Genomic DNA, 16,504 nt, shown 5'->3' with positions numbered 1-16,504 from the left:
TATCCAATGTCCCAGCATCCACAGCTCTGAGGCAGCGAATTCTACAGATTTACAACCCTTTGGGAGAAGAAATTTCTCCTCATCTCAGTTTTAAATGGGCGGCCTCTTATTCTAAGATCGTGCCCTCAAGTTCTAGTCTCCCCCATCAGTAGAAACATCCTCTCTGCATCCACCTTGTCAAGCCCCCTCATAATCTTATATGTTTCGATTAAAATCTCCTCTCATTCTTCTGAATTCCAATGAGTAGAGGCCCAATCTATTCAACCTTTCCTCCATAAGTCAACCCCCTCATCGCCGGAATCAACCTAGTGAACCTTCTCTGAACTGCCTCCAAAGCAAGTATATCCTTTCGTAAATATGGAAACCAAAACTGCACGCAGTATTCCAGGTGTGGCCTCACCAATACCTTATATAGCTGTAGTAAGACTTCCCTGCTTTTATACTCCATCCCTTTTGCAATAAAGGCCAAGATACCATTGGCCTTCCTGATCACTTGCTATCTATCTCTGTCTTAAATTTATTCAATGACCCAGCCTCCACAGTTCTCTGAGGCAGCGAATTCCACAGATTTACAAACCTCAGAGAAGAAATTCCTCTTCATCTCAGATTATGCCCCCTAGTTCCAGTCTCTCCTATCAGTGGAAACATCCTCTCTGCATCCACCTTGTCAAGCCCCCTCATACTCTTATATGTTTCTATACGAACCATAGACACTCAGCTTAACATCAGTAGTAGAAAAAATAATGGAATCCCTAAAGCTTTTTATTTTCAGAACATTTTAACTGCCGTGGTGTGATTTGAACTCGTTTAAGGGAACAAGAGAAAAAATGTGCAGGGCTATGGGGACAAAGCAGGGGAGTGGGATTAATTGGACAGTTCTTTCAAAGTGCTGGCACAGGCACGATGAGCCAAATGGCCACTTTCTGTGCTGTATTATTCTATGATTCTATGTTCTCTGAATTATTTGCTTACCGTACCTTGGTGGCAGATCAGAGATCGACAGTTTCTTAACCGATAAGGTAATAAGGGGCTACGGGGAGCGGGCAGGGAAGTGGACCTGAGTCCATGATCAGATCAGCCATGATCCTCACAACTTGCTTTCCCACCTGTTCACCCCTGCTGTATGGCCTACTCCTGCTCCTATTTCTTATGTTCCCTGGACTGTTTCTTTTTTAATCTGTATCACGGATTATTGAGTTTCAACCCCAAAAAATGAATCTTTCCTTTGCTTCCAGGGGAGAAACCATACATCTGTGAAATCTGCGGCAAGAGCTTCACCAGTCGACCAAACATGAAACGCCATCGCCGGACACACACGGGCGAGAAGCCGTATCCCTGCGATGTCTGCGGGCAACGTTTCCGCTTCTCCAACATGCTCAAGGCGCACAAGGAGAAGTGCTTCCGGGTCACCAACCCCATCACTGCCGACAACAACCCCCTGAGCCTCACTTCCGCCACACCGCCCAACTCCAGCAACCCCCTTCTCGCCCATCCCCAGTCGCACCCCCACTCCCACCCCCACTCCCACCCTCACCCTCACTCCCTCCCGCTGCCTCTCCTCCACTCCCTCCCTCCGACTCTCCCCCCTCCCCCCCACCTCCCACCGCCGCCGCCCCTCTTTCCAGCCGGACGGATAAACGCCAACAACAATTGAACGGCTGTGGGGTTTGTTTTCCTCTCCAAACAAAAAGAAGAGACAAACGACTGTAGCAAACAGTCAGGAGCGCGCACCAGGTGTGACGCTATATATACTCTGTTACCTGGAAGGAATATAACCAAAGGGGGCATACTTAGAGGATGGGGACTGAGAGTCAAGCAACCTTGAAAAAGATCATGACTGGTTTATGTAACAAAAAAAAACTATTTTGGTGTATTATTTACAGTAAGGATGTAGACAAAGGATTTTTTTTAATGTCGTCCAGGACTAAAGACTAGTATTGACTAGTCTGAACTACTTTTAAAGGCATCCATAGATTTAAACCGCTCTCACTAAAAAAAAATCTTTTATGTTAGAATTTTCAAACGCAATTATATCCCTGCAGCATATAATGCAAGAAGGACGTGTACAGATTTAATGCAGAGTGCAACCAGAGGGCAAAGAAGCTAAGCCAGCGGCCCTTCATAAATGTGTTCATGATATACTTAACTAGCAAGGTAATGTGGGATTCTTTCCCCTTCCCGTCCCCCTCTTTCCTCCCCCTGCCCCACCCCTCCGAGCCTCCAATCTGTAACCTGCTATTTTTAACAAGGGTTTAGTTAAGTAAAGCAAGCTGTGCTTGTGTGTAGCAAGTTTAACCATTTACTGCAGTGCGCCTAACAGACTTGATGTTTTAGCAGCCAGTGTCGTGTCCTATAAGTGAACCGGAACAGTGTTGATTTCACCATGGACTGTGTGGCCTACCGCAGAAGGAACTGAGGCGGGAGGGTCAGAATCAGTAGAACCGAGGGGCTCCAGCTTGAAGCCAAGTACAGATACCAAAGAAGGGAAGACTGGCAAGATCAGTCACAGAAAGTAGGGCTTCTCCCTAGGCAGTTCGCAGCCTGTGTACAGGGACCTGGGTGGGTTGTAAAATGTGCTCCCCCCCCCCCACCACCCAACCCAGCTCAGTTTTACTGTCTTATTTTGCCTCCAAAATTGTTGGACATCTCTGGGGAACCCTTGTTTTGTTTTTTTTGGAGGACCAGCTTAGCACTTGATCATGAGCACTGTGGCGTTTAATAGGAAGGCAAAGTTAATAGATGCGGAAATAAAACATTTTCTTTTAACCATTTGAAGTGCAGCAGCAGGACAGACTGTTCCAATACTTACAGAACTAGTCGAGGGAGTTTGAGGCATAATGGGAGCGAAGTTGGTTAGTGCAGCTCTGGAGGAACTATGGTAATTCTGCACCGCGCCCAACAGAATCAAAGGTGATCGACTGGGCCGAAAAATGGCACACGGTGGAAGTCAGGCAAGGAGCGTCAGGGCGTTGAAACCCCAACAATTACAAATATTGGCGAATGTGGTGCTCGAAGTTACAGCTGGTGTGAGGGCTTTTGTTCAATTCATTGCCCTTAAACCTTTGAAGATCCGCGGGGGGAGAGACAAGGAGATGAAGTTCCCTTGCAAATGGTTGCCTTAAAGAACTCAAGTGAATTGAGTTGCAAAGTTTGGATAGACAGAGTCGAGGTAATAATAGACATGGGTGCACAGGGCAGAAATGTTTCTAGCCCTCCTCCTGCTACCACCATCAAATGTAGCTGCAGTTCACTCATCTAAACATAGGCTTAGATCCAAAGTCTGGCCAAATTAAAAGTGTGATTTGGTGCTAAGAGTTAAGGGTTCTCTTTTGTGTTTGGAGCTAAGGGTACATTAATGGGTCAACAGACAGCCCAGCTACACCAGTGGCTTGCAAGCACAGTGTCTGGTGTAGAAGTTACAATCGCAACCCATACTTTAGTGAGTGTTTCAGATAGGGGCGTTGTCGTTAGACCAATAATCCACAATTAAAACCTGACCATTTAGTTTCCTCCCGAGCACGGGCTTTTTTTTTATTGGCAAAGCTCCAGTATGATTGTGGCCCTACTTGCATAAGCGAGTGAACATTTGTGATTGATGGTTGACGAGTGATAGAGCCTAGTTGAGCTTTTGTTTTGGTAACCCTTCCAGTAACTGGCCAGGCGGTGGCATGCAATCCCCAGGGGTATTAACTGCACTGCTCTTCTTGTCACACAGAGCACAGTGAGTCCAGTTTGCCTGCGACGCCTTGACTCGAAGATAGTGCGGCCCAGAAATGTGCACTTTTGTAAGAAAGCTTGAGGGAGAAGGATAGATTGGTGGAGTCTTCTATTGGTGGACTGATACTGCTGCATATACCTTACCAGAAAGGTATTGTACTCGGCACAACTCTCTGGTTGTGGGGGCTTTTCATAATCCATGAGTAGCTCTTTCGGAGGTGTCCCCCAAAACCAAACCCAATTCCACATGCTGCCATTTTAATCTACTTCTGTTCTCCTGAACTAATGGGTATTGGCATCCCTTGAAACTTGAACACTAATCTAGATGTTTAAAGCATTATTACAAAGTGAGTTGTGAGCTCTCTTGCTTACTTTTTCAGGCCTAACTAAAGCTGCAGTAATTGCTTCCCTTGGGGCCTACAAGAGACCATGGATTTTAGTCGAATCAGGTGCATACTACACTACATCGCCGCCATAGGTTAATCTTTGTGCAATTATTAAATCTCCCTCCCTTTCTCTACCCACCTTTAAGAGTGGACCCAGCAGGTCATGAAGCGGGATTGAAAAATAATAGAAGTTCAATTGATATAATTGAATTAGAAATGATTTACTCAATTTAATTGATGTATTAATCAGCTGCTTTAACAAAATATAAATCCCGATTTTGCACCAGGAGGGAGGGAAGAAATTTACTGTTTCTGAACTGCAGGTTTTAGAGGAATCATTAACTACATTTAATGGTAAGTACCAGGGGGAGCGAAGTATGTTTGCAAGTGCACTGTTAAGTCACAAGCTATATTTTGTCACAGAATTTAACGTGCAGTATTTGTCATTGTACAGAGGAGAGGAGGAATATGTCAGTTAAGCATCGCAGTATTTTTAATGTGCTCTTATCGGATACAGAGTTTAAAATATTAAACAGAATAAAAAGTTGGTTATTGTAAAGACATAGGACTTTTTTTAATATTAAATGTTTTTTGATACTTTCGAATTCTGCCTATTTTGCTCATCAAAAGAAAAAGAAGGAAATAAAGGAGGACTTTAAGCAATAGTAATCTATGGGATGGGCGTCCTGATGCTTATTTTCAGTATTGCTGATTCAGCGCTTTTTGCCGACTTGATATTTAAGATTTAGTACTCTACCATAGGAGCCCTCGGCTGGCCATTAGCAAATAAGCCTACAGGATCTCACAGTCGCAGCAGTGCACGAGGGGTTCTGGGGTGCTGTATAGGACCCACCACAGTGGCTGCAAGCTTTCTTCGAAACTTGCAATTCAGGACGATGCTATGAATGAAGGGAAGTTTCCCATGTTGTGGGAGCCTTTGCACGAAAACGGTACAATGTGAATCATTCATTTCCGCTGTTCCTTTTTCTTCAGATCGTGGAATTTAATTTGTATGCAACTTTGATTTTAAAAGATATATATATTATATATATAATTCCGCTAATAAGTCGCACACTAATCTGGCTGCTGCCAGAAGGAGTGGTGTGAAGCTCTGCTTCCTTTTCGCAGCCTTCATCTCTTTATTGAACTTTCTTTCCTTGCGACACATACTCTTTTTTTTAGCTTTTTTTTTTGACAAAATTATCCCAAAGAAAGCAGAAATGGCCATTTGCCATTAAAAAGCAAGAAAAGCCTATACAGACAAATGATGTATTGTACCCAAGCACAGTGCAGTCTTGCATCAGAAATACAGCTGAGAGTGTTTCAGAATTACACCTTTGCGAGGATTTCATTGGCTTTGTTGGAGGGGCACTACCTGTGGGCATCACATTTTTGCCACAACTGATTCTGTTCAAAGCTAATTTAAGGCCTGGTTCCAGTTGCAGCAACTTCTGGAACCCATCTCATTGAGCCTGTAATGCCATTCCATTCCTTATGGAGGTACTTCAAGCTGTCGTGCTATGGCCTGCCGGGCTCCTGAGAAAAGGCTTGGTCTCCAGCTATGTCCATGAAGGTTTTAACAATAAGTTCGAAGGCTGTTGTTATGGTCGGAGTTTGAGAAGGAAGGGGTTAACCATGAACAAGGTTAACATTGAATTGGCGCCTTTAACCCTTTGTTGACATCCTTATCTTGCAGTGAATGTTGTTGCTGTACAAAATAAAATCATGGGTGAATTGATTCATAAGCTTCATTTAGGTAAGCTGTTTTTACTATGAAACCTTGCACCTTATCCCTAATAATATTCCTTCCTCCAAAGGACCACAGACGAGGGGGAAGAAAAAAAACACTGCTTCATACTGTAGTTATTCCACTATCTTGCGGAGAGATTTACTTTTGAAGCGAGTTTATACTGATGTAGATGGCTGCGTAGTACTGCCTCATTCAGGTAGTGTTGTACAGCTTGTTGAATAGGGGGAAATGCTACAGTTAATATTCGGTGAATACGAGGCCAAAATTTAGCTTGGCCCATTTAGTAAAGCATTAGGTTTAAGAAAAAAAAATTTAAATCAAATTTGTGTATCAGTCATAAGTATGTTAATTCTATATTTTACTACATAAACACAACATCTTAGTTATCTTGTGTACATAGCATTAATGTAGAATGTTGTAGTCTTGTGGTTTAAAGGAAGATTATGTCCATAGGTGCTACAATTACCAGTCTATATCTGTCATTTATGTATTGCTTAGTGTATAGTGTATTCAGGATTTGCTGTCTAATTCCTGAGAAAAATAAATTCTTTCATTATAATAAAAGTATGGTTTACGTCTTGTATTTTGAAAAATTATAGTTGTCAACCAACTTGGAGCTTATCACAATCTTTGTGCTTCTAATCATCCTTTCCCAGGAGCTTTGATGCTGTAGAATTCCTCCCTCACCCCCACCCCCCTCAGTTTTCCCTTCCTCCTACAGTGTTTTTAAAACCCAAACTAGGCATAATCCTCTGCACTAAAACAAATGCTGAAAATGTGAAATGAAAACACAAATTGTTGGAAATGTTCAGCAGGTCAGGGAGCATCTGTGGAGAGAGAAACAGAGTTGCACTTCCCTGTGCGCAAATGATATTTCGCCTGTGCGCAACGCCACTAACTACTCCCACTAAATTCGGCGGGGGTTTAACGGCGGCGGTAACCATAGCGCACCGCTCCGCTGCACCGGCAATGATGACGTCATCACCGTGCGTACCACCCCGGGCCCTAAATTGGGTATCGCCTCCTGAAGCTGCACCAGGCGACGAGAGCGACAGCTTCAGGGGACGTGAACTGGGCGGCCGGCCTCTCGTGGGCCGCAAATTCAAGGGGAGGTGTGATGCATATAGAAAAAAAATTATGCTGCTTTTTCCTGCTGGGCACGGGCCGTGCCGCGATTGGTCAGCCCGGCACTCTTCTGGAGTGCCAGGGTGTTGGCACGGCACCTCCGCTCCCTGATGTGCAGGTGGGACCCTTTCATTACTGCAGAGTTTGCAGCTTGGGCCCTTCCCTTTAATTAAGAAAATTGCCCTTCCTACGCGGCATTGCTACGCGGCTCAGTGCGTGGTGCTGCGCTCCTGGTGCGTCTACCCCAGAAAGGAAGTGGAGCGAGTTATTTTCAATCCCTTTCGGGGACGGTAACCCCAATTTCTCGCGAGAAATTATCACACCTCGCAAGAGGTACCACCTTGGGGCAGGGCGGAATTTTCCCCCCAACATTTTAAGTTGATGACTTTTCGTCCGAACTGAAAGAAGTTAGAGATTTAACAGTTTTTAAGTAAATACAGAGGCAGGGGAAGAAAGGACAAAGGGGAAGGCCTGTGATAGGGTGGGAGGCACAAGTGATTAAATGACAAAAGAGATGATGGTGCAAGGCATAAGGGGCACAAGTAAAGAAACAAAAGATGGGGCTAGAGGAGCTGTAAATGGCATCAGAACCATTACCAGCTCCTGTTGTCTGGAAAAAATGGGAGCAGTGGCTATGATCTTAAATTGTTGAACTTGATGTTGAGTCCTAAAATGCCTAATTGAAAGATGAGGTGCGGTTCCTCAAGCTTCTGTTGAGATTATTTGGAATAGTGTAGTAGGCTGAGGACAGAGAGGTCAGAGTGGGAGTGAGACGGAGAATTAAAATAGCAAGCGACTGGAAGCTCGGGATCACACTTGCAGAAGGAAGAGGTTTTCAGCAAATTGATCACCCAGTCTGCGTTTGGTCTCCCCAATGTAGAAGAGAGAACATCGTGAGCAGAAAATACAGTATACTAAATTGAAAGAACTACAAATAAATTGCTGCTTAACCTGGACGGTGGGAAGGGAGGAAGTTGAAGGGCAGGTATTGCATCTCCTGCACTTGTACAGGAAGGTGTTGGGGGTGATTGATTGAGTGGATCAGGGTGTCGCAGAGGGAAAGCAGGGAGGTGAGGGGAAAATGTGACTGGTGGTGGCAGAAATGGTGGAGGATGATTCGTTGAATGTGGAGGCTAGTGGGGTGGAAGGTGAGGCCAAGGAGAAACCCTATCGTGGTTCTGGGAGGGAGGAGGGGGAAGGGGTGATGGCAGGAAATGGGACGAACACGATCGACGGCCCTGTAAACCACAATGGAGGAGAATCCTCGGTTGACGAAAGAGGAAGACATATCGCATGCATTGGTGTGGAAGGTGGCATCGTTCGAACAGATGCAACGGAGACAGAGAAACTGGGAGAATGGAATAGAGTCCCTACAGGAAATGGTGTCGGAGGAAGTGTAATCAAGGTAGCTGTGGGAGTCGGTGGGCTTACAGTGGGTGTTGATCGATAGCCTATCCCCAGAAATGGAGACAGAGAAGTCGGGGAAGGGATGAGTCCGAGCTGGACCGTGTGAAGGCGAAGGAAGGGTGGAATTTAGAGGTAAAGTTGATGACATTTTCTAGTTCGAGGAAGAGGCACCGATACAGTCATCAATGTAACAGAAAAAGAATTGAGGGAGAGGACCTGAGCAGAACTGGAACAAAGAATGTTCCACGTATCCCACAAAAAGGCAGACTGCAAATTGAAGCTGGATTGTTCCGGGCAGGAATAAGAATGAATGAATTAAAGAACATATTAAACTAACATTTTTACCATTATTGCCCTGTTTAAAATTTACGCAACTTGTTCTGCATTTTTTTTGTGTGTGTGAATATTCTTCCTCCTCTCCCCCCGTCCCTCCAAACACACTTTTCTCTCATGCAGATGCTGCAGATCGTCTGAGATGTCACCTAAACGGCCATTCTTTTTGTGAGCTTGGATAACGAGTGTCGGTAGGCAGCATATCCGAGTCTTCTTCTGCCCTCACCAGCTTTTGATAAGGTCCCACATGGCAGACTGGTCATGAAAGTAAAAGCGCATGGGATCCAGAGCAAAGTGGCAAGTTGGATCCAAAATTGTCTCCGAGGTAGGAAGCAAAGGGTAATGGTTGATGGGTGTTTTTGTGACGAAGGCTGTATCCAGTGGGATTCCACAGGGCTCAGTACTGGGTCCCTTGCTTTTTATGGTATACATCAATGACTTGGACTTGAATGTTGGACGTATGATTAAGAAGTTTGCAAATGACACTAAAATAAGCTGTGTGGTTGATAAGAAAGCTGCAGACTGCAGGAAGATATCAATGTACTGGTCAGGTGGGCAGAACAGTGGCAAATGGAATTTAATCCGGATAAGTGTGACATAATGCATTTGGGGAGGTCTAACAAGGCAAGGGAATACACATTAAATGGCACGACATTGAAAAGTGTGGAGGAACAAAGGGACCTTGGAGTGCAGGTCCACAGATACCTGAAGGTAGTAGGCCAGGTAGATAAGGTGGTTAAGAAGGCATATGGAATACTTGCCTTTATTAGTTGAAGCATGGAATACAAGAGCAGGGGGGTTATGCTTGAACTGTATAAAAGACTGGTTAGGCCGCAGCTGGAGTACTGTGTGCAGTTCTGGTCACCACATTACAGGAAAGATGTGATTGCACTGGAAAGGGAGCAGAGGAGATTTACAAGAATGTTGCCGGGACTGGAGAATTTTGGCTATGAGGAAAAATTCGAGATGCTGGGACTGTTTTCTTTGGAGGAGGCTGAGGGGAGACCTGATTGAGGTATATAAAGTTATGAGGGGCTTGGATAGCGTGGATAGGAAGGACCTGTTTCCCTTGGCAGAGGAGTCAACAACCAGGGACATAGATTTAAAGTAATTGAGGGGAGGTATAGAAGAGATATGAGAGGAAATTTCTTCACCCAGAGGTTGGTGGGGATCTGAAACTCACTGCCTGAAAGGGTGGTAAAGGCAGGAACCCTCACCACATTTAAAAGATACTTGGATGTGCACTTAAAGTACCGTAACCTACAGGGCTATGGACCAAGAGCTGGAAAGTGGGATTATGCTGGGTAGCTCTTGGTCGGCCGGCGCAGACACGATGGGTTGAAATGGTCTCCTTCCGTACTGTAAATTTCTATGATTCCATGTATTGCACAGTCCAACAGTAGTCACTGGACAATGATCAAAAGTGGAAACTTCGGACTCTTTTTTTTTTTTTGTTTCCTCCTCAAAATTGCCAGCTCAGTGAAACTGAGGCCAAGTGTTGTATCCCCACGACCACCCCAGCTCAGATCAACTAACTCTGGGGCCTTCCTTGTCTGTCCTCTGGTGCTAAGAAGGAAAAAAAGAAAGACGACTTGTGTTTTTCTGGGAGTGCTGCCCTTGGTCACGGTGGAGTGACACCAGCCGGATCAAGCGGGTGTTGGGAGATCAGGATCTGTGCCACACCCCCTTGGTCGAATAGCCGTCTGGCGATCACTACGCAAACGCCTCGTTTCGGTAGCCAGGCCTTCGATTCCGCTTGGACTGCGTGGACTCGCCACGTCATGTCCCAAAGTTTTGATCCATGTTCTGCGAAACTGAGGAAGAAACTAAGCCACCTTCGAGCAAACACAAAGGTGCCTGATTGGCTGAGTGTCCAGAATTTAAATCAGAAAGGCACAAGTCCCTTGAGGTTTTTTAGTTTGCTGAGGGTGTATACAGAACTGATCTGAAGGTGTAAGAGGTATTCCTCAGGACCACTGCTGTTCACCATTTACATCAACGATTTGGACTCTGGAATTGGAGGTACCATTTCAAAATTTGCAGACGACACCAAATTGGGAAGTGTCGTTGCTTCTGAGGAAAACTGACAAAATATAAGGTCATTAATAAAGGTGCAGAATGGCTTTGTAATGGGTGAATTAATTTCAGTTATGGATAAGTGAGGTGGTACATTTACGTAGGAAGAATGAGGCCACATACTGCTTGGATAATAATCCAAATGGGGTAGCAGAGTGGAGGGATCTCGGGGTACAGATACACATCACTAACAGTAATAGGTTAATAAGGCCATTTAAAAAAAAAAAGTAAACCACACCGAGGTTCAGTTCTAGAGGGATCGAATTGAAAAGCAGAGAAGTTGTAAACTTGTATAGAATCTTGGTTAGACCACACTGGGAGTATTGTGCACAGTTCTGGTCTCCATATTTGGAAAAGGATATCGAGGCACTGGAGAAGCTGCAAAGAAGATTCACAACAATGACACCAGAACTGAGAGGTTGTAGCTATCGGGAAAGATTAAACCAGTTGTGGCTCTTTTCTATAGAAAAGAGAAGGCTGAGGGGTGAACTGATAGAGGTCTTTAAAGTTATGAAAGGGTTTGATAGGGTAACCTTAGAGAAGATGTTTCCACTTGTGGGTGGGTCGTAAACTAAGCTCCATAAATATAAAATAGTAATTAATAAATCCAATAGGGAATTCAGGAGAAACATCTTTACCCAGAGAGTGGTGAGAATATGGAACTTGCTGCTACATGGAGCAGTTGAGGCGAATAGCATTGATACATTTAAGGGAAGTTAGTATGAGGGAGAGAAGGATATGCTGATTGGGCGAGATAAAATACAGTGGGGTTGGACTCACGTGGAGTATAAAGGCCGGCACAGCCCCATTGGGTCGAATGGCCTGTTTCTGTGGTTAAATTCTGTGTAATGCTTTTCACGACCAAAGCACGTGGTAAAGCGCTTTACAGTCAATGAAGTACCTTTTGAGTAGTCACTGTTCTGATGTCGGAAAAGTGGCAGGCAATGTGTGCACAACAAGGTCCCATGGACAGGAATGTGATAATGACCAGATAATCTTTTTTTGATAATGATGTTGGTTAAGGATTAAATATTGGCCAGGACACCCGGGGAAAACTTCCCTGCTCTTCTTCCAAATAGCATCATGGGATCATTAATGTTCACCTGAGCGGGCAGACCGGGTCTTAATTTAACGTCTCATCTGAAACTCTGAACCTCCGATAGTGCTGTACACCCTCAGTCCTGCCTACATTTTGTGCTCAAGTCTCTGGAGTGGGATGTGAAGCCCTTCTGACTCCGAGGCTAACACTAGCCATTAAATCACTTTTGAATGCATATATTTCTTTTAAGCAGTGACAGCCTGATATTAATTTTGAGGAAGAACCCAGGATGCTTCTCACCTTATTTCAACTGTGACTGCTAATCTGTTTCCCTCAGACTGTTGAGCTCAAATATCTTGCAGACTGTTTGCCGCTCAAGAGGTGCTTTATGTGGGTTGCTATGTAACTTGCATTCAGTTGAGAGGTGCAAATAAATTCATAAACATGTGGCTGTGCGCACTCCCACTGTTTAAATATTAGTCCAGCTTTTGACAGGAAAGCATCACTAGTTACTGATAACAGCTCCTTGTAAATTCTACAAGATTACTTTGTTGATTTCTATTAGCCATATCCAGCATGGTAACCGATTTAGTACAATGAACTGCCATTGGGGCAAGTGGTTTGGTGCAGTGCGACATTCCGCAATAAAGCCTGAGAACACCTACAGTGACCAGGTGTAGCACTATTCCCTGCCCAAGGTGTCATCGTCTTGGGCAGTCCCTCGGTGAGGCCATGGAGCGATTTCCACACTAATGAGTTCTCAGGTGACTGAAGAGACCAATGCGGCCTGCAGTCTCTGTCACAGCTGTGGCAGACGTTGGTTGAAGGGACCTTGGTTGAAGGGACGGGTGGATGTCGAGTCCCTGCAAATGTCACCACAAGAATGCAAACTGAAATTGAATAATGTAGGTTTTAATACAACTTGCATTTAAATAGCGCCTTTTAAAGTAGTAAAATGTCCCAAGGCACTTTATAGGAGCGTTATCAAACAAAATTTGACACCGAGCCACATAAGGAGATATTAGGGCAGGTGACCAAAAGCTTGGTCAAAGAGGTAGGTTTTAAGGAGCCTCTTAAAGGAGGAAAGGAAGGTAGAGAGGTTTATGGAGGGAATTCCAGAGCTTGGGACCTCAGCAGCTGAAGGCACGGCCACCAATGGTGGAGCGATTAAAATAGGGAATGTGAAAGAGGCCAAAACTGGAGGAGTGCAGATATCTCGAAGGGTTGTAGGGCTTGAGGAGGTTACAAAGATAGGGTGGGACAAGGCCATGGAGCGATTTGAAAATAAGGATGAGAATTTTAAAAGGCATTGTGGAGATTTAAAAAAAAAAAAATTTGCTGAATGACACTAGCAAGGCAGTATTTATTGCCCAGCCCAAGATTTGTGACTGGTAATGCCCATTCAATCACTGGTGAGGGATTGGAGTCACATGGAGGCCAGAGTGGCGGCCTTTCCTTGCATGAAGGACCATCGATGAACCAGGTGGGTTTAACGACAATCCAGCAACTTCCTTGGTCATTTTCTGGTGCTAGAAACAAAGTACAAGATTCATTAAGTTCAATTTCCCTACTTGCCAAGGTAGAATTTGAATTCACAGTCTTTGGGCACAGCTAGTCCAGTACTGTAACAAATGGACTACTGTGTGTTCCTTGCAAGCACTTCTATCTTACCTTTCGAGGTAGGCCAAAACTACATCTCTGACTCCCACCGTTGCACACCAGCCACCACACGGGCTTGACAGAGCAAGGTCTTGGTCCAGTGGCAAGGATTAACCAGGACGACTGGAGACCAGCTCTGCTGCACGGACCTAATGCGCACACATATCGCAGTGTGGGCTGGCCCGTGCTGCCCCTGGGCCCTCGCCTCTTCTGGGCCCCGAACTCTCTCACCTTTCCTGGGTCCTGATCACGTCCCTCTATAATTTCTCGCCACTCCTTTGCCCCGACCTCGCCGCTCCTGCAGTACATGCCCACGCTCCAATCCTGGACCTTGATGACGTCCCTTTTCACTGCCATTGCTCTCCTGCTCAGCACGTGCTGCTCCCTGGAGTGGTATGCCACCATGCTGCTCCTTCCGCTCCCCGGCCTACTCCGATGGTGCTCACAGACCAGGAGCCACGCAGACTGCTAGGCTAGGCTGCCACGTTGTTCCTTCCGCTCTCCGAGCAGTCTGCGCGGCCCCTGGAACGCAAGCACCATCGGAGCAGGCCGGGGAGTTTAGTATCGGGCATGCGGACGATGTGGCCGGTCCACCGGAGCTGATCGAGCGTGCTCAATGCTGGGGATGTTGGCCTGAGTGAGAACACTGACCTTGGTGAGCCTATCCTGCCAATGGATTTGCAGGATCTTGCAGAGGCAGCATTGGTAGTACTTCTCCAGTGCTTTGCGATGCCTGCTGTACATCGATACACCAATTGCTGGAGGCAATGCACAACCCTGTGTTTGAACAATTGAACACTTGACCTATTCATCACCACTGCTGCAACCATTTCTTGACTTTCTTTTCAGATGACAGTTCTTAGAAAGTGTTTGGAAAATTACAACAACTTGCATTAATATAGTGCCTTTATACATCCTTGCATTTATACATCCCAAGGCTCTTCACAGGAGCCTTATCAAACAAAATTTGACACCGAGCCACATAAGGAGATGTTAGGACAGATGCCGCGATAGGTTTTAAGGAGCACCTTGAAGGAGGAGAGAGGGGTGGAGAGGTTTAGGGAGGGAATTCCAGATCTTCAATCTGAGGCCGCTAATGGTGGACGCTGAAAATCGGGGATGCAAGAGGCCAGAATTGGAAGAGTGCAGAGATCTGGCAAAAGAACCAGGGAGGACATGAGGAAAAACCCTTTTACACAATGAGTAGTTAGGATTTAGAATACACTGCCTGGTGGTGGATACAGATTCAGTTGTAGCCTTCAAAAGGGAATTGGATAAATACTTGAAGAAAAAATTGCAGGGTTACAGGGAAAGTACATGGGAGTGGGACTAACTGGATTGCTCTTTGAAAGAGCCGGCCTACACTTGATGGACCAAATAGCTTTCTGTGCTGTACTATTCTGTGATTCTATGACCTCGGAGGGCTGTACGGCTGGAGGAGGTTACAGAGATGAGGGGAGGGTGGTGAGGCCATGGAGGGATTTGAAAATAAAGACGAGAATTTATAAAAGTAGTCATTCTTGGCGTTCTGTATTGGACATACAGCAATTAGTTTTATGGGAAGGTGGGGAGAGAAGGAAAGAATACACATTAAATGGTATGACACTGAAAAGTGTAGAGGAACAAGGTCACCTTGACGTGCATGTCCACAGATCCCTGAAGGTAGCAGGCCAGGTAGATAAGGTGGTTAAGAAAGCATACGGAATTTTTGCCTTTATTAGCCTAGGCCTGGAATACAAGAACAGGGAGGTTAGGCCACAGCTGGAGTACTGTGTGCAGTTCTGGTCACCACATTACAGGAAAGATGTGATTGCACTGGAGAGGGTACAGAGGAGATTTATGAGAATGTTGCCTGGACTGGAGAATTTTAGCTATGAGGAAAGATTAGAGATGCTGGGTTTGTTTTTTTTGGAACAGAGGAGGCTGAGGTATATATAATTATGAGGGGCCAAGATAGTGTGGATAGGAAGGACCTGTTTCCCTTGGCAGAGGAGTGAACAACCAGGGGGGAATAGATTTAAAGTAATTGGTAGGAGGTTTAGAGGGAATTTGAGGGGAAATCTTTTCACCCAGAGGATTGTGGGGTCTGGAATTCAATGCTTGAAAGGGTGTTAGAGGCAGAAACCCTCATCACATTAAAAAGTACTTGGATGTGCACTTGAAGTGCAATAATCTACGAGGCTACGGACCAAGAGCTGGAAAGTGGGATTAGGCGGGATAGCTCTTGGTCTGTTGGCACGGACATGATGAGTCGAAATGACGACCTCACGTTCTGATTCTAAGTATTCTCAAAGCTCCATCAAATTCAGGATCAGAACAATCAAATGGTTCAGCTGGTGACTGGAACAGTACAAGCCTTGGCCTCAAGGAAATTTGCAATTTCACTCCGAGACCAAGTTAGGTGAGTTTTGTTTGATTTTTGTCAATTACTGAACCAAGCTCGAGGGCAGTGGGAAGAAGGAAACATCAGAAACTTCTTTCAAATTGTTATGGACGAACAATTGCCAACTTGACTTCTGATTATGCGTAAGATTTAGCCTCTAGCTCAGTCGAATCCAGTATGAAAACCAAACCCAGAAAGCTAAGTTAGATTATTCCGTTTAAGTTTTCCATCTGTAAAATAGACTTAAACCCTCCGAGATATCTGCACACCGCCAGTTCTGACCTCTTTCACATTCCTTATTTTAATTGCTCCACCATTGGTGGCCGTGCCTTCAGCTGCCTGGGCCCTAAGCTCTGGAATTCCCTCCAAAACCCTCTCTTTCCTCCTTTAAGACGCTCCTTAAAACCTACCTCCACCTGCCCTAACATCATCTTATGTGGCTCGGTGTCAAGTTTTGTTTGATAACGCTCCTATGGAGTGCCTTGAGACATTTTATTACTTCAAAAGGCGCTATTTAAATGCAAGTTGTTTAACTATTAAAACCTATATTATTCAATTTCAGTTTGCTTTCTTGTGGTGACATTTGCAGGGTCTCGACACTATTGGGACTATCCTGCTGCATGTAGCAT

General features: G+C 45.1%; 1 protein-coding gene across 3 annotated transcripts in view; it reads left to right on the top strand.

Annotated features, from left to right (window-relative positions):
* Positions 1–6,417, top strand: part of LOC139264732 (zinc finger and BTB domain-containing protein 47-like) — a 229,795-nt gene extending 223,378 nt beyond the window's left edge. For all 3 annotated transcript variants that reach the window (XM_070881732.1, XM_070881733.1, XM_070881731.1), the window contains exon 6: positions 1,236–6,417. In XM_070881732.1, coding sequence (XP_070737833.1) covers positions 1,236–1,654 — 419 coding nt within the window. In that variant the 3' untranslated portion in view covers positions 1,655–6,417. The remainder of the gene's footprint in view (positions 1–1,235) is intronic.
* Positions 6,418–16,504: the final 10,087 nt, after the last annotated feature.

This window comes from Pristiophorus japonicus, chromosome 5 (assembly GCF_044704955.1).
Source record: "Pristiophorus japonicus isolate sPriJap1 chromosome 5, sPriJap1.hap1, whole genome shotgun sequence".
Taxonomy (NCBI): Eukaryota; Metazoa; Chordata; class Chondrichthyes; family Pristiophoridae; genus Pristiophorus; species Pristiophorus japonicus.
The sequence above is the reverse complement of the archived record's forward strand: the minus strand, read 5'-3'. Positions and strand labels throughout refer to the sequence as shown.